Below are 24,646 nucleotides of genomic sequence, written 5' to 3' on the forward strand. Positions count from 1 at the left end.
AAAGAGGTCTCCAATGGGGAGACTCTCTCTATAAAAGGGGTGTCTTTGGGGCGACTCTCTCTATAAAAGGGGTCTCCAATGGGGAGACTCTCTCTCTATAAAAGAGGTCTCTGATGGGGAGACTCTCTCTATAAAAGGGGTCTCTGATGGGGAGACTCTCTCTATAAATGGGGTCTCTGATGGGGAGACTCTCTCTATAAAAGGAGTCTCTGATGGGGAGACTCTCTCTATAAAAGGGGTCTCTGATGGGGAGACTACCTCTATAAAAGGGGTCTCCGATGGGGAGACTCTCTCTATAAAAGGGGTCTCTGATGGGGAGACTCTCTCTATAAAAGGGGTCTCCGATGGGGAGACTCTCTCTATAAAAGGGGTCTCCGATGGGGAGACTCTCTCTCTATAAAAGGGGTCACCGAGGGGGAGACTCTCTCTCTATAAAAGGGGTCTCCGATGGGTAGACTCTCTCTATAAAAGGGGTCTCTGATGGGGAGACTCTCTCTATAAAAGGGGTCTCTGAGTGGGAGGGATGTAGGGGCTGGAGGAGGTTACAGAGGTAGGGAGGGTTGTAGGGGCTGGAGAAGGTTACAGAGATAGGGAGGGTTTAGGGGCTGCGGGAGGTTACAGAGATAGGGCAGGTTGCATGGGCTAGAGGAGGTTACAGAGATAGGGAGGGTTGAAGGGGCTGAGGGAGTTTACAGAGATAGGGAGGGTTGTAGGGGCTGGAGGAGGTTACAGAGGTAGGGAGGGTTGTAGGGGCAGGAGGAGGTTACAGAGATAGGTAGGGTTGTAGGGGCTGGAGGAGGTTACAGAGATAGGGAGGGTTGTAGGGTCTGGAGGAGGTTACAGAGATAGGGAGGGTTCTAGGGGTTGGAGGAGGTTACAGAGATAGGGAGGGTTGTAGGGGCTGCAGGAGGTTACAGAGATAGAGAGGGGTGTAGGTGCTGGAGGAGGTTACAGAGATAGGGAGGGTTGTAGGGGCTGGAGGAGGTTACAGAGATAGGGAGGTTTGTAGGGGCTGGAAAAGGTTACAGAGATATGGAGGGGTGTAGGGACTGGATGAGGTTACAGAGACAGGGAACGTTGTATGGGCTGGAGGAGTTTACAGAGTTAGGGAGGGGTGTAGGGGCTGGAGGAGGTTACAGAGATAGGGAGGGTTTTAGGTGCTGGAGGAGGTTACAGAGATTGGGTGGGCTGTAGGGGCTGGAGGAGGTTACAGAGATAGGGAGGGTTTTAGGTGCTGGAGGAGGTTACAGAGATAGGGAGGGGTGCAGGAGCTGGAGGAGGTTACAATGATAGGGAGGGGTGTCGGGGCTGGAGGGGGTTACAGTGATAGGGAGGGTTGTAGGGGCTGGAGGAGGTTACAGAGATAGGGAGGGGTTTAGGGGCTGGAGGAGGTTACAGAGATAGGGAGGGGTTTAGGGGCTGGAGGAGGTTACAGAGATAGGGAGGGTAGTACGGGCTGGAGGAGGTTACAGAGATAGGGGAGGGTGTAGGTGCTGGGGGATGTACAGGGACTGGGAGTGGCAGTGGAGGAGTTGGGTGACCTCCCGAAGTGGAATATGCTGGGCTGATGGACGCTGCTCTCCAGGATTGAACGTTGACTCTGGTCAATTTTTTACCCTCCTGGTTCGCCGTCCCCTGTAGTCACCAAGATTTGCCCTTCCCTGAGGCACATTGTCCCTCCATGACCACACCACCACCAGCTCACCGTCCCAATCGGAGGCCATGTTGTCCCTGCCGAAATCCATAGACGTGTCGATCGAGAGTTTGACAAGATTTCGGTGACGTCCAAGGCCGACCAGCGGTTCAGTGATGCCCAGCTTGGTGAAAGTTCTTGCCAATGATGTAGGAAACGAGGCAGCGAATTTCTACAACACCAGTGCGATTACCATACTGACCCTCCGACAGTGCGGCGCTCCCTCAGCACTGACCCTCTGACAGTGCGGCGCTCCCTCAGCACTGACCCTCCGACAGTGCGGCGCTCCCTCAGCACTGACCCTCCGACAGTGCGGCGCTCCCTCAGCACCGACCCTCCGACAGTGCGGCGCTCCCTCAGCACTGACCCTCCGACAGTGCGGCGCTCCCTCAGCACTGACCCTCCGACAGCGCGGCGCTCCCTCAGCACTGACGCTCCGACAGTGCGGCGCTCCCTCAGCACTGACCCTCCGACAGTGCGGCGCTCCCTCAGCACTGACCCTCCGACAGTGCGGCGCTCCCTCAGCACTGACCCTCCGACAGTGCGGCGCTCCCTCAGTACTGACCCTCCGACAGTGCGGCACTCCCTCAGCACTGACCCTCCGACAGTGCGGCGCTCCCTCAGCACCGACCCTCCGACAGTGCGGCGCTCCCTCAGCACTGACCCTCCGACAGTGCGGCGCTCCCTCAGCACTGACCCTCCGACAGCGCGGCGCTCCCTCAGCACTGACGCTCCGACAGTGCGGCGCTCCCTCAGCACTGACCCTCCGACAGTGCGGCGCTCCCTCAGCACTGGCACTGGGCGAGTTTCAGGTTGATGTACGAGACCTGAACACTTGACCTTCCGCCTCCGAGGCAAAGATGAAAGCGACAGGCGCTTGTTAAAGTAAAACCCATGGGCTCTCTGTCACTGAGATAGTTGGCACTGCCTTTTTATTACAATTATTACATTGGTGAAGAGATTTTGATATACCACAGGTTACTTGCTAATTAACTCCCCACAGACCTGCAGGAATACACAGAATGTACCTTAAATGGATCTTGTATACTTTAATCTGCATTTGAACCAGACGCTGTGTACGATAGGAGAATTATTATATCTATAAGTAACGTAAAAGCTTTCTCATTAAAATTAAAAATAACCCAAGCACATGGGATATACAATTTAAAAAACGGAACATTACAATTTAAAGAAAGATTTGTTGTTCAGTTAACCAGATCATGATGCTGCGTCCGTGTGTGTGTGTGAATGTGTGAATGTGTGCGTGTGTGTGAGAGAGTGTGTGGTTGTGTGTGTGAACGTGTGCTTGTATGGGCATGTGTGTGAGTGTGCGTGTGTGCGTGTGTGCGGGAGTGTGTGCGTGTGTGTGTGGGGTGCACGTGTGTGCATGCGTGTGTTTGTGTGCATGTGCATGTGTGTCTGTGAGCATGTGTGTGTGTGTTTGAGTGTGCATGCGTGTGAGTGCGTGTTGGTGCATGTGTGTGTGTGTTGGAGTGTGTGTGTAAGAGTGTGAGTGTGTGTGTTTGAGCGTGTGTGTGTGTTAGAGCGTGAGTGTAAGAGTGTGACTGTGTGTGTGTGTGTTTGAGCATGTGTGTGTATGTTACAGTGTGCGTGTTTGAGCGTGTGTCATTGTGCATGCGTGTGTGTTTGTGCATGCGTGTTTGAGCATGTGTCAGTGTGCATGCGTGTGTGTTTGTGCATGCGTGTTTGAGCGTGTGTCAGTGTGCATGCGTGTGTGTTTGTGCATGCGTGTTTGAGCGTGTGTCAGTGTGCATGCATGTGTGTGTACGTGTTTGAGCGTGTGTGTGCATTCGTGTGTGTGTGTGCGTGTTTGAGTGTGTGTGTGTTCGAGTGTGCGTGTTTGAGTGTGTGCGTGTTCGAGTGTGTGTGTTTGAGCATGTGTTTGAGCGTGTGTGCGTGTGTTTGAGCGTGTGTGTGTGTGTTTGAGTGTGTGCGTGTGTTTGAGTGTGCGTGTTTGAGTGTGTGCGTGTTCGAGTGTGTGTGTTTGAGTGTGTGCGTGTTCGAGTGTGTGTGTTTGAGCATGTGTTTGAGCGTGTGTCAGTGTGCATGCGTGTGTGTGTACGTGTTTGAGCGTGTGTGTGCATTCGTGTGTGTGTGTGCGTGTTTGAGTGTGTGTGTGTTCGAGTGTGCGTGTTTGAGTGTGTGCGTGTTCGAGTGTGTGTGTTTGAGCGTGTGTTTGAGCGTGTGTGTGTGTTTGAGCGTGTGCGTGTGTTTGAGTGTATGTGCGTGCGCATGTTAAATTCCTCCAGTCTTTAGTCGACATGTAAATTCTCTCATGTGGGCAGGCTGTCCAGCAAATCCTCAGCCCCTCGCTCTCCATTCACCCCCACACCCCCACCCCCACAGCCCCCACCACACCAAACCCCCGCCCCCCCCCAGAAACTGTCCCGGGAGAAAGGTGTTCGAGACGTTTCAGAGCAGCTCAGTGTTCACCCAGTGCCTCTCGTCACCTTGGGACATCCCGATGTGCCTCACAACTGACGCAGGATTGACTTGTTTCTGTCGAAGTGCGTTCACTGTCCGAACAGAGGGAACGTCCATTTTGTACAAAGCAAGATCCCACAAACGGCCAGTGTGGTGAATGAGCCACGCCATCGCTTTCCAGCCATGTTGGTTGAGGGGTCGATATTGGCTCCAGGACACCGGGAAGGACACTCCCCCCCTCCACACAAACCCCCCCTCTCTCCCCCCGCCAAGCCCCCAGCATCCATCTCTCCGCTCTCCTTCCAATTGTGGCCGTGGGAACCTTTATCACCAGCGGAGAGGGCCTCGGGTTTAATATCTCATCCCACAAGACAGTGCGACAGTGCTGCACCCCCTCAGCACTGACCCTCCGACAGTGCGGCGCTCCCTCGGCGCTGACCCTCCAAAAGTGCGGCGCTCCCTCAGCACTGACCCTCCGACAGTGCGGCGCTCCCTCAGCACTGACCCTCCGACAGTAAGGTTCTCCCTCAGCACTGACCCTCCAAAAGTGCGGCGCTCCCTCAGCACTGACCCTCCGACAGTGCGGCGCTCCCTCGGCGCTGACCCTCCGACAGTGCGGCGCTCCCTCGGCACTGACCCTCCGATAGTGCGGCGCTCCCTCAGCACTGACCCTCCAAAAGTGCGGCGCTCCCTCAGCACTGACCCTCCGACAGTGCGGCGCTCCCTCAGCACTGACCCTCCGACAGTAAGGTTCTCCCTCAGCACTGACCCTCCAAAAGTGCGGCGCTCCCTCAGCACTGACCCTCCGACAGTGCGGCGCTCCCTCAGCACTGACCCTCCGACAGTAAGGTTCTCCCTCAGTACTGACCCTCCGACAGTGCAGCGCTCCCTCAGCACTGACCCTCCGACAGTGGGGCGCTCCCTCAGCACTGACCCTCTGACAGGGCGGCACTCCCTCAGCACTGACCCTCCGACAGTGCGGCGCTCCCTCAGCACTGACCCTCCGACAGTGCGGTGCTCCCTCAGTACTGACCCTCCGACAGTGCGGCGCTCCCTCGGCGCTGACCCTCCGACAGTGCTGCACCCCCTCAGCACTGACCCTCCGACAGTGCGGCGCTCCCTCGGCGCTGACCCTCCGACAGTGCTGCACCCCCTCGGCACTGACCCTCCGACAGTGCGGCTCTCCCTCAGCGCTGACCCTCCGACAGTGCGGCTCTCCCTCAGCACTGACCCACCGACAGTGCGGCACTCCCTTAGCTAGACCCTCCGACAGTGCGGCGCTCCCTCAGCACTGGCACTGGGCGAATTTCAGGTTGATGTACGAGACCCGAACACTCGACCTTCCGATTCCGAGGCAAAGATGAAAGCGACAGGCGCTTGTTAAAGTAAAACCCATGGGCTCTCTGTCACTGAGATAGTTGGCACTGCCTTTTTATTACAATTATTACATTGGTGAAGAGATTTTGATATACCACAGGTTACTTGCTAATTAACTCCCCACAGACCTGCAGGAATACACAGAATGTACCTTAAATGGATCTTGTATACTTTAATCTGCATTTGAACCAGACGCTGTGTACGATAGGAGAATTATTATATCTATAAGTAACGTAAAAGCTTTCTCATTAAAATTAAACATAACCCAAGCACATGGGATATACAATTTAAAAAACGGAACATTACAATTTAAAGAAAGATTTGTTGTTCAGTTAACCATATCGTGATGCTGCATGTGTGTGTGTGAACATGTGTGTCTGTAAGAGAGGGTGTGTTTGTGTGAGTGAATGTGTGCTTGTGTGTGCGTGTATGAGCGTGTGTGCGGGAGTGTGTGCGTGTGTGTGGGGTGCACGTGTGTGCATGCGTGTGTGTGTTTGTGTGCGTGTGTATGTGTGTGTCTGTGTGCATGTGTGTGTCTGTGTGCATGTGTGTGAGTGTGCATGCGTGTGAGTGCGTGTTTGTGCGTGTGTGTTTGTGTGTGTGTGTTTGAGCATGTGTCAGTGTGCATGTGTGTATGTGTGCGTGTTTGAGCGTGTGTGTGTGTGTGCGTGTTTGAGTGTGTGTGTTCGAGTGTGCGTGTTTGAGCGTGTGTCAGTGTGCATGCGTGTGTGTGTGCATGTTTGAGCGCGTGTGTGTGTGTGTGTTTGAGCGTGTGTGTGTGTTTGAGCATGTGTGTGTGTGCATGCGTGTGTGTGTGTGTGCGTGTTTGAGTGTGTGTGTTCGAGTGTGCATGTTTGAGCGTGTGTCAGTGTGCATGTGAGCGTGTTTGAGCGTGTGTGCGTGTTTGAGCGTGTGTGTGCATTCGTGTGTGTGCATGTTTGAGCGTGTTCAGTGTGCAAGCGTGTGTGTGAGTGTTTGAGCGTGTGTGCATTCGTGTGTGTGTGTGCGTGTTTGAGTGTGTGTGTGTTCGAGTGTGCGTGTTTGAGTGTGTGCGTGTTCGAGTGTGTGTGTTTGAGCGTGTGTTTGAGCGTGTGTGCGTGTGTTTGAGCGTGTGCGTGTGTTTGAGTGTATGTGCGTGCGCATGTTAAATTCCTCCAGTCTTTAGTCGACATGTAAATTCTCTCATGTGGGCAGGCTGTCCAGCAAATCCTCAGCCCCTCGCTCTCCATTCACCCCCACACCCCCCCCACAGCCCCCACCACACCAAACCCCCGCCCCCCCCCAGAAACTGTCCCGGGAGAAAGGTGTTCGAGACGTTTCAGAGCAGCTCAGTGTTCACCCAGTGCCTCTCGTCACCTTGGGACATCCCGATGTGCCTCACAACTGACGCAGGATTGACTTGTTTCTGTCGAAGTGCGTTCACTGTCCGAACAGAGGGAACGTCCATTTTGTACAAAGCAAGATCCCACAAACGGCCAGTGTGGTGAATGAGCCACGCCATCGGTTTCCAGCCATGTTGGTTGAGGGGTCGATGTTGGCTCCAGGACACCGGGAAGAACACTCCTCCCCCCCCACAAACCCCCCCTCTCTCCCCCCCGCCAAGCCCCCAGCATCCATCTCTCCGCTCTCCTTCCGATTGTGCTCGTGGGAACCTTTATCACCAGCGGAGAGGGCCTCGGGCTTAATATCTCATCTCACAAGACAGTGCGACAGTGCTGCACCCCCTCAGCACTGACCCTCCGACAGTGCGGCGCTCCCTCAGCACTGACCCTCCGACAGTGCGGCGCTCCCTCAGCACTGACCCTCCCACAGTGCGGCGCTCCCTCAGAACTGACCCTCCGACAGTGCGGCGCTCCCTCAGCACTGACCCTCCCACAGTGCGGCGCCCCCTCAGCACTGACCCTCCCACAGTGCGGCGCTCCCTCAGCACTGACCCTCCGACAGTGCGGCGCTCCCTCAGCACTGACCCTCCGACAGTGCGGCGCTCCCTCAGCACTGACCCTCCGACAGTGCGGCACTCCCTCAGCACTGACCCTCCGACAGTGCGGCGCTCCCTCAGCACTGACCCTCCCACAGTGCGGCACTCCCTCAGCACTGACCCTCTGACAGTGCGGCGCTCCCTCGGTACTGAAGTTCAAGGCTGTGTTGGTTGAGCCAATGGGCTGTGAAAGCGGGCAATGGGGGTGGTGCTTGGCGGGCCATAGGAGAAGCTCTGAATGAGTTTGGAAAATCGCCTTGGCTCATCCCCCTCTCTAAAACTCCACACTCTTGACTCCCCAGCGACCTCTCACCCGGGGCCTAAGCTGCTTCCCTCCCGCAACCAAACCCTCCCGGTCAATCCCATCAGCCCAGGAATTCCCGCCTTCATTCCCCGCCATCTCTCTCGCGCCTCATGAGCGCCAACCCCTTTGTATTGAGGCCTGTGCCTACCAAGAAGCCCTCCCTCCATCTCTCTCTCTCTCTCTCTCCCTCTCTCACCCTGAGGTCCACATCCCTCACCAACGCCCTCTCACCCTTCAACCCTTCCTGCCCTGCAACCCCCACCCCTCGTTCCATCTCTCTCTCTCTCTCGAAACACTTTGGCAGAAGGAGGCCATTCTGCCCCTCCTTGTTAGCCTGTTCCTCCACTCGATTGACATCATGGCCCGACCCGTATCTTAGCTCCACCTACCTGCCCTCTGCGTCTCATAGCCCGTCATCCTCTTACCCAATCAAACTCGGGGTTAACATTTCCAATTGACCTCCCTCCCCCCCCCCGACAACCCCAACCCCGACCTTGACAGCTTTTACTGCCAGGGAGAGTGTTCCAGATTTCTCCCTCTCTCTCGTTCTCTCTCGCGCTCTCTCTCTCTCGCTCCCTCTCTGCCAATTCCCAGGGCAAACCCGTGAGTGGCTCAGCTGTTGACTTCCAGTGGTTGGTTTCTTGAGACAGCCGGGAGCGGTTTATTTAAATAAATGATCGGGGATTCAGGGAGTTTTCTTTCCCCGGCTGGTGTGAACGGCCTGGGGGAAGAGGTCGCGGGAGCAAAGGGGAAAATAGGCATCTCTCCGTCTCCTTTCCCTGCCTCCGGGTGTCCCTGACAGCCTCACCGCCGACGAGGGGATTTCACAGGGTGGTCACTGTCGTAATGGAGGTAACGCGGATTAACATTTCACCCCCACATCCCGACCACTACTGACCCTCCGACAGCGCGGCGCTCCCTCAGCACTGACCCTCCGACAGTGCGGCGCCCCCTCAGCACTGACCCTCCGACAGTGCGGCGCTCCCTCAGCACTGACCCTCCGACAGTGCGACGCTCCCACAGTACTGACCCTCCGACAGTGCAGCTCTCCCTCAGCACAGACCCTCCGACAGTGCAGCGCTCCCTCAGCACTGACCGTCCGACAGCACAAGTGTGGATGGTGAGGGGTATAGTGGGTTTAGACTGGGTGGGATATTAAAGGGTGCGGGGAGTGAGGGGGAGAGTGGGATTAGACTGGGTGGGATATTAAAGGGTGCGGGGAGTGAGGGGGAGAGTGGGTTTAGACTGGGTGGGATATTAAAGGGTGCGGGGAGTGAGGGGGAGAGTGGGATTAGACTGGGTGGGATATTAAAGGGTGCGGGGAGTGAGGGGGAGAGTGGGATTAGACTGGGTGGGATATTAAAGGGTGCGGGGAGTGAGGGGGAGAGTGGGATTAGACTGGGTGGGATATTAGAGGGTGCGGGGCAGGTGATGTGGGAGTAGGCTGCTTTCATCTACAGAGAAAAGCACCATCACGTTCTTGATGGGATGAAGGGCCTCTTCTTGTCAGATGGGATGTTTTCTGATTGAACACAACTGCAGCAGCACGGTAGAGGTGGTGGGTTTGGGCGGCGCTGTCGAAGGAGCCTTGGCGAGTTGCTGCAGTGCATCTTGTAGATGGTACACACACTGCTGCCCCTGTGCGTCGGTGGTGGAGGGAGTGAATGTTTGTGGATGGGGTGCCGATCGAGCGGGGGCTGCTTTGCTGTGGGTACGTGGTTTAACAGGTTGAGCACTGTCGCACATCGAGGTGTGTATAGCTGAATAGGAGAGAGAGAGAGAGACAGAGAGAGAGAGAGAATGGGATTCCTCTCCAAACTCAATTTGCTGCTTTTTTTCTGTCCTGGTCTGAACTATTTTCTCTTGGCTGCCTTTTCATCCCCAGCAGTCACTCACTGCCCTGGACCCTCTTGGTGAGTGAGGGATTGTCTTCAGGGATGATGTGAGGTGGAGCGGGGTGGGGGGGGAATGGTGATTAGAGGCAAGGGGAGAGAGAGAGAGAGATGGAGAGGGAGAGAGTGGGGTCAGAGCCAAGGGGAGATAGAGGGATGGTGACATGGGGAGAGGAGGAGAGGGAAGAATTGAGGGAGGAAGAGAGAGGGAGGGAGGGAGGGAGGGAGGGGGAGAGAGGGGGAGAGGGAGGGAGAGGGGGAGAGAGGGAGCGATGGGGAGAGGGGGAGAGAGGGGGAGAGAGGGAGAGAGAGGGAGAGAGGGGGAGAGGGGGGGAGAGAGAGGGGGAGAGAGTGGGGGAGAGGGGGAGAGAGGAGGAGAGAGGGGGAGGGAGGGGGAGAGAGGGGGAGAGAGGGGGAGAGAGGAGGAGAGAGGGGGAGGGAGGGGGAGAGAGGAGGAGAGAGGGGGAGGGAGGCGGAGAGGGGGAGAGAGGGGGAGAGAGGGGGAGAGAGGGGGAGAGAGAGGGAGGGAGAGAGAGGGGGAGAGAGGGAGGGAGGGAGAGAGAGGGGGAGAGAGGGGGAGGGGGGAGAGAGGGGGAGGGGGGGAGAGGAGTAGAGACGGGGAGAGAGGGGGAGAGAGGGGGAGAGAGGGGGGAGAGAGGGGGAGAGACGGGGGAGAGGGGGGGAGAGGGGGAGAGGGGGGAGAGGGGGGAGAGGTTGGCGGTGGGGTGGTGGGGTTGGGGGTAGGTGTGCATGAAAAGTTTTTTTTAAAAAAAAAATCTCCTTTTTACAATGTTTGTTTCATAAAATCGATGTGTTTTGGGGTTGAGGGGCGCTCCCGGTGCCGGTTACTTGCGGTAGTTGCCGAACTGGATAGCCATGCGATCAGTGACACACCGGAAGGCCGCAGGCTGCACGTCCCAGTAGTTGACGGGGTTGTCGAAGAGGCTGATCCCGTGGTAAAAAGCTTTTCTTGAAACCAAAGCCAGGGGGGCAAAAGTCATTGACGTCCACTTGCCGAGATGTTGTTGGAATGGAGGTAGACGACCTAGAAGCACAAAGGGGGCAGAGAGGTCAAGGCCCACGGGCTGGTCTCTGTCAGAGAACGAGACGCAGAGGCCATTCGGCCCCTCTCCTCTCGAGCCTGTTACACAGGAACAGGAGGAGGTCCCATTCAACCCCTCTCCTCTCAAGCCTGTTACACAGGAACAGGAGGAGGCCCCATTCAGCCCCCCTCCTCGAGCCTGTTACACAGGAACAGGAGGAGGCCATTCAGCCCCCTCATTCTGGACCTCACCCCCCGTCACCCGAGGAAATAGTTTCTCTCTATCGAATCAATCGAATTCTTGAATCATCTTAAATCCCCGGATCAGATCCCCCCCTTCATCTTCGATACTCGAGGGGAACACAAACCCGGTCTGTGCGACCCGTCATCGGAATTTAACCCTTTCAGCCTCGGGATCGTTCTGGTGAATCCACGCTGCTCCCTCTCCATGGCTGATATATCCTTCCTGAGGTGGAAGGGCCCGGGAGTGAACGCAGTTACTCCTGTCTGCGCAATTAGTCTCTCAGTGACCCTGGGTTCCAGAACTGAACACAGTTACTCCTCCTGTCTGCTCAATTAGTCTCTCAGTGACCCTGGGTTCCAGAACTGAATGCAGTTACTCCTGTCTGCGCAATTAGTCTCTCAGTGACCCCAAGATCCAGAACTGAACACAGTTACTCCTGTCTGCGCAATTAGTCTCTCAGTGACCCTGGGTTCCAGAACTGAACACAGTTACTCCTGTCTGCACAATTAGTTTCTCAGTGACCCGGGATCCAGAACTAAACACAGTTACTCCTCCTGTCTGCTCAGTTAGTCTCTCAGTGACCCTGGGTTCCAGAACTGAACACAGTTACTGCTGTCTGAGCAATTAGCCTCTCAGTGACCCGGGATCCAGAACTGAACACAGTTACTCCTCCTATCTGCTCAATTAGTCTTTCAGTGACCCCAAGATCCAGAACTGAACACAGTTACTCCCCCTATCTGCTCAATTAGTCTTTCAGTGACCCCAAGATCCAGAACAGAACATAGTTACTCCTCCTGTCTGCTCAATTAGTCTCTCAGTGACCCTGGGTTCCAGAACTGAATGCAGTTACTCCTGCCTGTGCAATTAGTCTCTCAGTGACCCTGGGTTCCAGAACTGAACGCAGTTACTCCTGCCTGTGCAATTACTCTCTCAGTGACCCTGGGTTCCAGAACTGAACACAGTTACTCCTGCCTGTGCAATTAGTCTCTCAGTGACCCCAAGATCCAGAACTGAACACAGTTACTCCTCCTGTCTGCTCAATTAGTCTCTCAGTGACCCGGGATCCAGAACTGAACACAGTTACTCCTGTCTGCTCAATTAGTCTCTCAGTGATCCTGGGTTCCAGAACTGAACGCAGTTACTCCTGTCTGCGCAATTAGTCTCTCAGTGACCCGGGATCCAGAACTGAACACAGTTACTCCTCCTGTCTGCTCAATAGATCCAGAACTGAACACAGTTACTCCTCCTGTCTGCTCAATTAGTCTCTCAGTGACCCTGGGTTCGAGAACTGAAGGCAGTTACTCCTGCCTGTGCAATTAGTCTCTCAGTGACCCTGGGCCCGGAACTGAACGCAGTTATTCCCATATGCGAAATTAGTCTCCAAGTGACCCCGGGCCCAGACCTAATCGCAGTTAGTCCCATCTGTGCAATTAGACTCTCAGTGACCCAAGACCTAGAACTGCAAACAGTGATTCCGTCTGCGCTATTACTCACTAAGTGACCTGGGGCTCAGAACCAAACACATTTACTCCTGTCTGAGCAATTTGTCTGTAAGTGACCCTGGACCTGGAACTGAACACATTTACCCCCGTCTGCGCAATTAGTCTCTCAGTGACCCCCCCCTACAGATAGGGTCTGAGAACGGGGCAGTTGAAGATCTGCCAGGAACTATGGGCAATGGGGGGGGCACCTTGAGTTTCACTTCCTGGGCCAAAGTTCAAATATTGATTGGAGCAAATCACTACCTACCTGAAGCATCCATGCCTCCCTTTTAATCCCAGAGCTATCTTTCCATTGGTTCATGGGATATGGGTGTCGCTGGCTGGGCCCAGCATTTGCTGCCTGTCCCTAATTGCCCCTTGAGAAGGTGGGGGTGAGCTGCCTTCCTGAGCCGCTGCAGTCCCCGTGTGGTGTAGGTACACCCACATCGCTGTTAGGGAGAGAGTTCCAGGATTTGACCCAGCGACAGTGAAGGAACGGCTGATATATTTCCAAGTCAGGATGGTGAGTGGCTCGGAGGGGAACTTGCAGGTGGTGGTGTTCCCCATGTGTCTGCTGCCCTTGTCCTTCTAGGTGGTAGAGGTGGTGGGTTTGGGCGGCGCTGTCGAAGGAGCCTTGGCGAGTTGCTGCAGTGCATCTTGTCGATGGTACACACACACTGCTGCCCCTGTGCGTCGGTGGGTGGAGGGAGTGAATGTTTGTGGATGGGGTGCCGATCCAGCGGGGCTGCTTTGTCCTGGACGGTGTCGAGCTTCTTGAGTGTTGTGGGAGCTGCACTCATCCAGGCAAGTGGGGAGTGTCCCATCACACTCCTGACTTGTGCCTTGTAGATGGTGGACAGGCTTTGGGGGAGTCAGGAGGTGAGTTACTCTCCGCAGGATTCCCAGCCTCTGACCTGCTCTTGTAGCCACAGTATTTATCTGGCTGGGTCCAGTTCAGTTTCTGGTCAATGGTAACCCCCAGGATGTTGATAGTGGGGGATTCAGTGATGCTAATGCCATTGAACGTCAAGGGGCGATAGTTAGATTCTCTCTTGTTGGAGATGGTCATTGCCTGGCACTTGTGCGGCGCGAACGTCACTTGCCGCTGATCAGCCCCGAACCTGGATATTGTCCAGGTCTTGCTGCATTTGGACATGGGGCTGCTTCAGTATCTGAGGAGTCGCGAATGGTGCTGAACATTGTGCGATCATCAGCGAACATCCCCACTTCTGACCTTATGATGGGAGGAAGGTCATCGATGAAGCAGCTGAAGATGGTTGGGCCGAGGACACTAACCCTGAGGAACTCCTGCAGTGATGTCCTGGAGCTGAGATGACTGACCCCCAACAACCACAACCATTTTAATTGAGGGATAGATATTGGCCTCAGGACACGAGGGAGCCTCACCCTCCCCAGTCCCTCATTCTTCATCCAATAGCAGCCATGGCATCGTTTACTCCAACTGAGAGAGCAGACAGGGGTCTCAGGTTTACTACAACATCCAGGAACAGCTAGTATGGCGCTCCCTCAGCGCTGACCCTCCGACAGTGCGGCGCTCCCTCAGCGCTGACCCTCCGACAGTGCGGCGCTCCCTCAGCACTGACCCTCCGACAGTGCGGCGCTCCCTCAGCACTGACCCTCCCACAGTGCGGTGCGGTGCTCCCTCAGCACTGACCCTCCCACAGTGCGGCGCTCCTCAGCACCGACCCTCCCACAGTGCGGCGCTCCCTCAGCACTGACCCTCCGACAGTGCGGCGCTCCCTCAGCACTGACCCTCCGACAGTGCGGCGCTCCCTCAGCACTGACCCTCCGACAGTGCGGCGCTTCCTCAGCACTGACACTCCGACAGTGCGGAGCTCCCTCAGCACTGACCCTCCGACAGTGCGGCGCTCCCTCAGCACTGACCCTCCGACAGTGCGGCGCTCCCTCAGCACTGACCCTCCGACAGCGCGGCGCTCCCTCAGCACTGACCCTCCGACAGCGCGGCGCTCCCTCAGCACTGACCCTCCGACAGCGCGGCGCTCCCTCAGCACTGACCCTCCGACAGCGCGGCGCTCCCTCAGCACTGACCCTCCGACAGTGCGGCGCTCCCTCAGCACTGACCCTCCGACAGTGCGGCGCTCCCTCAGCACTGACCCTCCGACAGTGCGGCGCTCCCTCAGCACTGACCCTCCGACAGCGCGGCGCTCCCTCAGGACTGACCCTCCGACAGTGCGGCGCTCCCTCAGCACTGACCCTCCGACCCATGCGACGGCCCGCGCTCTGACCACACGGCATGGAGGCGGCCGTAGCGCCGGGGAGGAACTTGACCGTGGGACGATAGGCCCGCCTCCTCTCGTGCTCTCTCACCTGGAGATATTTCATGTCCGTGAGTCCCCCTGGCACTCGGGTCAGGTTATTGTGCTCGAGGTGCAGCTCCCTCAGGTTCCCGAGGAATGTCAAGCTCCCGTTCTCGATGACCCGAATCTGGTTGAATCCAAGGCCCAGCCTGCAAAGCCAAGCACAGTTAGAGTGTCATCCTGGGCCAACTGACAGGGCGTGACCTCCAAAAGCCTCACGCCAGCAGTCCAAGACCTTTCTATCTAACTGATTGTCCTATCCTGCCCGTCGTGAACTTTGACCGGGCACTCCCTGTCCCGAAATACCTTACTTCCCGCCATCATGAACTTTAACCCTGTTCACGTCCAGGGGAATGAACTTCCTGTTGACCTGCATTTTGGACCGGGCAATCTCTGTCCAATGGAAACCTTACTTCCTGTCATCCTGAACTTTAACCCTGTTCACGTCCAGGAAAACAAACTTCCTGTTGACCTGCACTTTGACCGGGCACTCCCTGTCCAATGGAAACCTTACTTCCTGTCATCCTGAACTTTAACCCTGTGCTGCCTGTCCAGGGGAAACAAACTTCCTGTTGACCTGCACTTTGACCGGGCACTCCCTTGTCCAATGGAAACCTTACTTCCTGTCATCCTGAACTTTAACCCTGCGCTGCATGTCCAGAAAAGGAGTGCGTTTGCCGCCAACGCGTCACGTGCGGCGTTCTAGTGCCTCTCCGCCGCGTTTCCTGTTTCAGCGCGGGTCCGGGTCGGCGGAGGAGAAGGAATAAATGGCGAGTGGGCAGGAGGAGGGCGGGCGCGAGGTGGGCCATTTTGCACTTTCTGCGGTATATATAGGACAATGCGTCCCTCCCGTTCCAACTTCAGTTCGTTCTGAGCCAAATCTGTCCCTATCGCTCGAGACTGAACGTATTCTGGCCCACCATCTTATTATGCCTGAATTATATCCTACGTGTAAGTATCCTGAGTCCCGCCGATGTCTTGGTGCTGGGACGGTGGGGCGGTGGGGCAGTGTTGGGGGGGGGAGGCGGGAAAGAATCCTGAAAAATGACTCTGTCTAGCCGATCTCTCCGAAATTTGAAGTTGTTGGAGAATGAACCCCCCTTTAGTGATGGGTTACACACGTTCTTATTCAGGGCTGCAGCTCACAATCAGCTCTGCAGTTAAGGTCCCCAACCATGGTTAAATTAATCAAAACCACATGGCGCACGCGCAGGGCGTAGATCGGTGGCCATCTTTGCGCCCGAGTCGCGTTGGCGGCAGGCACAGTGATCCAGAAAACCTAACTTCCTGTCATCGTGAACTTTAACCCTGGACCGCCTGTCCAGAAAACCTAACTTCCTGTCATCGTGAACTTTAACCCTGTACCGCCTGTCCAGAAAACCTAACTTCCTGTCATCGTGAACTTTAACCCTGTACACCGCCTGGCAAGAAAACCTAACTTCCTGTCATTGTGAACTTTAACCCTGTACTGCCTGTCCAGAAAACCTAACTTCCTGTCATCGTGAACTTTAACCCTGTACACCGCCTGTCCAGAAAACCTAATTTCCTATCATTGTGAACTTTAACCCTGTACCGCTTGTCCAGAAAACCTAACTTCCTGTCATCGTGAACTTTAACCCTCTACCACCTGTCCAGAAAACCTAACTTCCTGTTAACATGAACTTTGACCGTGCACTTCCTGCCCAAAAAATCTTACTTCCTACTCTCATGAACTTTAACCCTGTACTGCCTTCCCAGACAATCTAACTTCCTGTTAACATTAACTTTGACCGTGCACTTCCTGTCCAAAAAACCTTACTTCCTGCTGTCATGAACTTTAACCCTATACCGCCTCCCCAGAAAAATGACCTTCCTGTTGACGTGAACTTTGACTGGCCACTTCACCCCCGAAAAAGTCCTTCCTTCCGTCGTCATGAGTTTTAACCGTGTACTTCCTGCCCAGGGTAACATGGCTTCCTGTTGACCAGGCACCTTCTTGCCCCAAAAAAACCTTGACCTCCTCCTGTTGTCATCATTTCTTGGTCACGTCCCCCTAGCAACTTTTGCCATTGCCATTTGCTATGTCAACCGTCACGCTGCAGTTGCAGACTATGACCACTAGGTGGGGGTTATTTGTGAACTCCTTCTCTGACCAAGGGTGAACAGTGTTAAAAAAAAAACTTTTACTCATCATGGGAAAGCCCCGGGAGATACTCATCACCAATGATTAAAAAAAAGAGACATTCTGTCAAAGATTGACAACTTGGACTCATCAGTTGAAATTCGCAAGGATACTTAACCTCAAAGAGGGCAACAAAAAAGCGCATGTCCCTTCTACATGTAGAGGATGGGTCCCGGCGCATGAATGTAAATGTAGCTTCTAGCAAGTGTAAGTGAGCCACACTGCCAGCCAGGCCGATAATCGTAAATCGGTCGCAAGTGTAATTCCTAGCACACTCGGGATTGCTCGGTAAGTGCTGTCCCGCGGCGGAATCACATCGAACGTTAGACATGGCGCACCGAGCTTTGCCAGCGCGGCTTGGTTGAACGCGGGTGGTACTCCGACCACCGCGGGCAGCCGAAGGCACATTCCCCCAAGCAATGGGACCTAGGGCCTGGCAACACACTGTCATTGAAACTGATAGACCACGTCACTCGTTTGTGCGGCCGACAGGACATCTCGTACAAACGAACAAGACCGCAAAGATCACCGACAAGCCCACCTGTAGACGTTGCTGTATCGAATCAAGTCTTCGAGTTCGATCGCCTGAATCCTGTTGTGGTCCAAGTGAAGCTCGTGAAGGGTGTTTGGCAAATCTAAACAGAAATCGGTCACAAGTCAGAAAGGTGCAGGGGGGTAATGGGTGGATGGAGGGTTTGCTGAGCTGAGAAGGCTCCAAAATAGCGCTTGCACAGCATGACGATCATGGAGTTTCTCATTCACCCCCGCAATCACTCCGCACTGAATAATCCCGAGCGAGACGGATATCAGGTAAGGAAAACTATCAGAGGTGGATAGGAGTCATTATAAAACTCCCTCCACACTGCCCCCAATGTCAGTCCCAGGACAGGTAGAGCATGGGGTTAGATACAGAGTAAAGCTCCCTCTACACCGTCCCCATCAAACACTCGCAGGACAGGTACAGCACGGGGTTAGATACAGAGTAAAGCTCCCTCTACACCGTCCCCATCAAACACTCCCAGGACAGGTACAGCACGGGGTTAGATACAGAGTAAAGCTCCCTCTACACCGTCCCCATCAAACACTCCCAGGACAGGTACAGCACGGGGTTAGATACAGAGTAAAGCTCCCTCTACACCGTCCCCATAAAACACTCACAGGACAGGTACAGCACGGGGTTAGATACAGAGTAAAACTCCCTCTACATCGTCCCCATCAAACACTCCCAGGACAGGTACAGCACGGGTTTAGATACAGAGTAAAGCTCCCTCTACACCGTCCCCATCAAACACTCCCAGGACAGGTACAGCACGGGGTTAGATACTGAGTAAAGCTCCCTCTGCACTGTCCCCATCAAACACTCCCAGGACAGGTACAGCACGGGGTTAGATACTGAGTAAAGCTCCCTCTACACCGTCCCCATCAAACACTCCCAGGACAGGTACAGCACGGGGTTAGATACAGAGTAAAGCTCCCTCTACACCGTCCCCATCAAACACTCCCAGGACAGGTACAGCACGGGGTTAGATACAGAGTAAATCTCCCTCTACACTGTCCCCATCAAACACTCCCAGGACAGGTACAGCACAGGGTTAGATACAGAGTAAAGCTCCCTCTACACTGTCCCCATCAAACACTCCCAGGACAGGTACAGCACGGGGTTAGATACAGAGTAAAGCTCCCTCTACACTGTCCCCATCAAACACTCCCAGGACAGGTACAGCACGGGGTTAGATACAGAGTAAAGCTCCCTCCACACTGTTCCTATCAAACCCTCCAAGAGTGCGGCGCTCCCTCAGCACTGACCCTCCGACAGCGCGGCGCTCCCTCAGCACTGACCCTCCGACAGTGCGGCGCTCCCTCAGCGCTGACCCTCCGACAGCGCGGCGCTCCCTCAGCACTGACCCTCCCACAGTGCGGCGCTCCCTCAGCACTGACCCTCCGACAGTGCGGTGCTCCCTCAGCACTGACCCTCCGACAGTGCGGTGCTCCCTCAGCACTGACACCGAGGTGGGGCGAGTTTATGGTGGGGCAGTACCGCGATTGGGGGTGGGTTGGAGTTGGCGAATCTGTGACCTTTGACCCGCTGAGTGGCTCTGCAACAATCGGCGCCCCATTGGGCTGATGGACATTGGGCCTTGCGCCCTCACCCCTGTCGGCCGAGCGCGACTGTGACCTCTCACCTTTGGGAATGCCCGACAGCTTGGCCTCCGAGATGCGAATGTAATTTAACTTCAGCCCGTCGAAGGCCCCTGGCTCGAACCCTCCGTTGTCCAGCGGGTTCCCGCCCATTTCTGAAACGAGAAACCAAGATTCCGGCCATCGCCCGTGAGGAGGGAGCGGAGAGCGCGCGGAATCCGCGTACAACCTGGTCAGCGCTGCTCGGACTCTAACACACGGCGGCTACGAGGGGTGGGGGGTAGTGGGGGGGCAGTGGGCCAGGGCGGGGTGGGTTGAGGGACGGTCAAGGACTCAGTGTCGGGGGCGGCCATTTTGGACTGAGAGGCAGAGAGATTTCCTCACTCCGAGGGCGGCGAATTCACGGCCTCGTCGGGGACGCTCGAGACGGAGGCTAGAGACTTTCGGACTCTATACGTGGGAGGCCCTCCCTATCTCTGTAACCTCCTCCAGCCCCTACACCCCTCCCTATCTCTGTAACCTCCTCCAGCCCCTACACCCCTCCCTATCTCTGTAACCTCCTCCAGCCCCTACAACCCTCCCTATCTCTGTAACCTCCTCCAGCCCCTACAACACTCCCTATCGCTGTAACCTCCTCCAGCCCCAACACCCCTCCCTATCTCTGTAACCTCCTCCAGCCCCTACAACCCTCCCTATCTCTGTAACCTCCTCCAGCCCCTACAACCCTCCCTATCTCTGTAAACTCCTCCAGCCCCAACACCCCTCCCCATCTCTGTAACCTCCTCCAGCCCCTACAACCCTTCCTATTTCTGTAACCTCCTCCAGCCCCTACAACACTCCCTATCTCTGTAACCTCCTCCAGTCCCTACACCCCTCCCTATCTCTGTAACCTCCTCCAGCCCCTACAACCCTCCCTATCTCTGTAACCTCCTCCAGCCCCTACAACCCTCCCTATCTCTGTAACCTCCTCCAGCCCCCTACACCCCTCCCTAGCTCTGTCACCTCCTACAACCCTCCGAGATCTCTGCGCTCCTCCAATTCCGGCCTCTCGAGCATCCCCCGATTCCCATCGCTCCACCATTGGCGGCCGGGCCTTCAGCTGCCTGGGGGGCCCTGAGCTCTGGAATTCCCTCCCTCAACCTCTCCACCCCCCTCTCTCTCTCTGTTTCTCTCCCTCTGTGCTCCCCTCTATCTCTCTCTATGTCTCTCTCTCTCTGTCTCTCTCTCTCTCTCTCACTCTCCCTCTCTCCTCCTTAAAAACCGACCTCTCTGACCGAGCTTTTGGTCACCTGTCCCTAATATCCCCGCGTGTGGCTCGGGGTCAGACTCTGTCTGATTTACTCTCCCGTGGAGCACCCTGGGGACATTTCCTGAGGTGCAGACACTATACAAACAATTATTGGTGTTGTTGGATGGGGCACGGAGAGCGGAATCGAGGTAGGAGCTCAGCTAGGGTGGTATTGAATGGGGGAGCAGCCTGGAGGGGCTGAATGGCCTCCTTCTGCTCCTATTTCCTCCCAAGGTATCTGTACACCCCATGAAATCATGGATTATGATGTGAGATGGCCGTGAAGGAGATGAGGAATCCAACACTGAAAAGTGTCAGTTATTTTATTCATTCACGGGGATGTGGGTGTCGCTGGCCGGGTCCAGCATTTGTTGCCCATCCCTAATTGCCCCCTTGAGAAGGTGGGGGTGAGCCGCCTTCTTGAGCCGCTGCAGTCCCCGTGTGGTGTAGGTACACCCACCGCGCTGTTAGGGAGGGAGTTCCAGGATTTTGTCCCGTGTGGTGTAGGTACACCCAACGCGCTGTTAGGGAGGGAGTCCCAGGATTTTGACCCAGCGACAGTGAAGGAATGGCCGATATATTTCCAAGTCGGGATGGTGAGTGGCTCGGTGGGGAACTTGCAGGTGGTGGTGTTCCCCGTGTGTCTGCTGCCCTTGTCCTTCTAGGTGGTAGAGGTGGTGGGTTTGGGCGGCGCTGTCGAAGGAGCCTTGGCGAGTTGCTGCAGTGCATCTTGTAGATGGTACACACACTGCTGCCCCTGTGCGTCGGTGGTGGAGGGAGTGAATGTTTGTGGATGGGGTGCCCATCAATTGGGGCTGCTTTGTCCTGGATGGTGTCAAGCGTCTTGAGTGTTGTGGGAGCCGCACTCATCCAGGCAAGTGGAGAGTATCCCATCACACTCCTGACTTGTGCCTTGTAGATGGTGGACAGGCTTTGGGGGAGTCAGGAGGTGAGTTACTCTCCGCAGGATTCCCAGCCTCTGACCTGCTCTTGTAGCCACAGTATTTATCTGGCTGGGTCCAGTTCAGTTTCTGGTCGATTGTAACCCCCAGGATGTTGATAGTGGGGGATTCAGTGATGGTAATGCCATTGAATGTCAAGGGGCGATGGTTAGATTCTCTCTTGTTGGAGATGGTCGTTGCCTGGCACTTGTGTGGCACGAATGTTATTTGCCACTTGTCAGCCCTGAGCCTGGATATTGTCCAGGTCTTGCTGCATTTGGACATGGGCTGCTTCAGTATCTGAGGAGTCGCGAATGGTGCTGAACATTGTGCAACCATCAGCGAACATCCCCATTTCTGACCTTATGATGGAAAGAAGGTCATCGATGAAGCAGCTGAAGATGGTTGGGCCGAGGACACTAACCCTGAGGAACTCCTGCAGTGATGTCCTGGAGCTGAGATGACTGACCTCCAACAACCACAACCATTTTCCTTTGTGCTCGGTATGACTCCAACCAGCGGAGAGTTTTCCCCCTGATTCCCATTGACTCCAGTTTTGCTCGGACTCCTTGATGCCACACTCGGTCAAATGTTGCCTCAATGTCAAGAGCAGTCACTCTCACCTCACCTCGGGAGCTCAGCTCTGTGGTCCATGTTTGAACCAAACCTGTAATGAGGTCAGGAGCTGAGTGACCCTGGCAGAACCCAAAGTGTGGAAGTGATGTGACTAGAATCTATTCGACAAGCACAGGAAGCTAAGCGGAAGGCTAACAGACTTTTGACCTTCATCTTGAGGCGTAGAGGTTATGTTACTGCTGTACAAAACTCTGGTCAGACCCCAGTCTGGAGTAACTGTCTTCAGTTCTGGGCCCGGGGTCACTGAGAGACTAATTGCCCAGATGGGAGTAACTGCATTCACTCCTGGGTTCGGTGTCACTGAGAGACTAATTGCCCAGATGGGAGTAACTGCATTCAGTCCTGGGCTCGGTGTCACTGAGAGACTAATTGCACAGATGGGAGTAACTGCATTCAGTTCTGGGCCCAGGGTCACTGAGAGACTAATTGCACAGATGGAAGAACTGCGTTCAGCTCTGGGCCCGGGGTCACTGAGAGACTAATTGCACAGATGGAAGAACTGCGTTCAGTTCTGGGCCTGGGGTCACTGAGAGACTAATTGCACAGATGGAAGAACTGCGTTCAGCTCTGGGCCCGGGGTCACTGAGAGACTAATTGCACAGATGGAAGAACTGCGTTCAGTTCTGGGCCTGGGGTCACTGAGAGACTAATTGCACAGATGGAAGAACTGCGTTCAGTTCTGGGCCTGGGGTCACTGAGAGACTAATTGCCCAGATGGGAGTAACTGCATTCACTCCTGGGCTCGGCGTCACTGAGAGACTAATTGCCCAGATGGGAGTAACTGCATTCAGTTCTGGGCCCAGGGTCACTGAGAGACTAATTGCACAGATGGAAGAACTGCGTTCAGCTCTGGGCCCAGGGTCACTGAGAGACTAATTGCCCAGATGGGAGTAACTGCATTCAGTTCTGGGCCCAGGGTCACTGAGAGACTAATTGCACAGATGGAAGAACTGCGTCCAGCTCTGGGCCCGGGGTCACTGAGAGACTAATTGTGCAGATGGCAGTAACTCATTCAGTCCTGGGCCCGGGGTCACTGAGAGACTCTGAGACGTCAGTGAGACCCAGTCAGGTGGTTGGAACGGTGGTTACAGATTGACCGAGTGAGCCTTCACTCACCGATGCAGTTCATGTCTTTCATCCCTCGGAAGGCTTCCTTGGGCACCTTCTTGATATGGTTCTCGTGGATCCTCAGCTCAACAAGGGATTTGGGCAGGTTCTTTGGAATCTCCACCAGCGCGTTCTTCGACAGGTACAGCTTCTGGAGGGCTATCAGGGACAGGAAAGCCTTAGGATGAACCTTACTGATCTTGTTATTGACCAGATAGAGAGCCTGAAAACAAAGAACACAGGAGTGAGAGGAAAGCATGGGTGTGAGTGTGAGTGAGTGTGTGTGTGTTTGTAAGTATGTGTCTGTGTTTTTGAGTGTGAGTGTGTGTTTGTGATGTGTGTGTGACTGTGAGTCTGTAAGTGAGTGTGAGTGTGTGTGAGAGGATGTATGTGTGAGAGAGTGTGTATGTGTGTGCGTGTCTTGAGTGTGAGTGTGTGCCTATGTTTGTATGTGTGTGTGTGGTTGAGTGAGTGCATGTCTGTGTGCGAGGTTGAGTGTGTGTGTGTGAATGTGTGTGTTTGTGTGTGTGTGTGTGTGTGTGCGCGCATGTGTGTGTGAGGTTGAGTGTGTGTGTGAGTGTGTGTTTGTGAGTGTGTGTGTGAGGTTGAGTGTGTGTGTGTGTGTAAGGCTGAGTGAGTGTGTGTGTGTGAGGTTGATTGTGTGTGTGTGGGTGTGTGTTTGTGAGTGTGTGTGTGAGTGTGTGTGTTTGTGAGTGTGTGTGAGTCTGCGAGTGAGTGTGTGTGTGTGAGGATGAATGTGTGTGTGTGTATGTGAGGTTGAGTGAGTGTGTGTGTGTGTGTGAGGTTGAGCGAGTGTGTGTTTGCGAGTGTGAGTGTGTGTGTTTGTGAGTGTGTGGGTGTATGTGTATGTGTGTGTGAGTGTGAGCCTGTGAGTAAGTGTGTGTGTGCATGCACATGTGTGTGAGAGTGTGTGTGTGAGAGAGTGTGTGTTCATGTGTGTGTGTATGTGGGTGTGTCTATGTGTATGTGTGAGTGTGTGTATGTGTATGAGTATGTGTGTGAGTGTGTATGTATGTGTGTGTTTGTGTGTCTGTGAGTATGTGTCTGTGAGTGTGTTTATGTGTGTGTGATTGTATATGTGTGTGTGTGCGAGTGTAAGTGTGTGGGTTTGAGTGTGAGTCTGCGAGTGTGTGTATGTGCGCGTGTGAGTGCACATGTGAGTGTGTGTGCATGTTGGTGTTTATGCCTCTGCATTTGTCTGTAAAATTCTTCAAACTACGTGCAGTTCCTCCTCATTCAACTAAGGGGAGCTGTGTGTGTGTGTGTGTGTATGTGTGTGTGTGTGTGTGAGTGTGTGTGAGTGTGAGTGTGTGCGCGCGTGTGTGTATGTGTGTGTGAGTGTGTGTGAGTGTGAGTGTGTGCGCGCGTGTGTGTATGTGTGTGAGTGTGTGTGAGTGTGTGTGAGTGTGAGTGTGTGTGCGCGTGTGTGGGGGGGAGTATGAGTGTGTGTGTGTGGGGGAGTGAGAGAAGGTGTGTGTGTGTGTGTGGGGGGGGGAGTGTGTGTGTGTGTGTATGTGTGTGTGTGTGTGTGTTTATGTCTCCGCATACGTCTGTAAAA

At 54.9% G+C, this 24,646-nt stretch overlaps 1 protein-coding gene across 1 annotated transcript in view; it reads right to left on the bottom strand.

Moving 5' to 3' along the window:
- Positions 1 to 10,458: 10,458 nt before the first annotated feature.
- Positions 10,459 to 24,646, bottom strand: part of LOC144675618 (biglycan-like) — a 39,155-nt gene continuing 24,967 nt past the window's right edge. Inside the window, 7 exon segments of the mRNA XM_078536262.1 lie at positions 10,459 to 10,657; positions 10,659 to 10,703; positions 10,705 to 10,734; positions 14,806 to 14,944; positions 17,498 to 17,591; positions 19,140 to 19,250; positions 23,077 to 23,290. Of these exon segments, the coding sequence (XP_078392388.1) occupies positions 10,535 to 10,657; positions 10,659 to 10,703; positions 10,705 to 10,734; positions 14,806 to 14,944; positions 17,498 to 17,591; positions 19,140 to 19,250; positions 23,077 to 23,290 (756 nt within the window). The 3' untranslated portion in view covers positions 10,459 to 10,534.

This window comes from Cetorhinus maximus, unplaced genomic scaffold, assembly GCF_964194155.1.
Source record: "Cetorhinus maximus unplaced genomic scaffold, sCetMax3.hap1.1 HAP1_SCAFFOLD_1054, whole genome shotgun sequence".
Taxonomy (NCBI): Eukaryota; Metazoa; Chordata; class Chondrichthyes; order Lamniformes; family Cetorhinidae; genus Cetorhinus; species Cetorhinus maximus.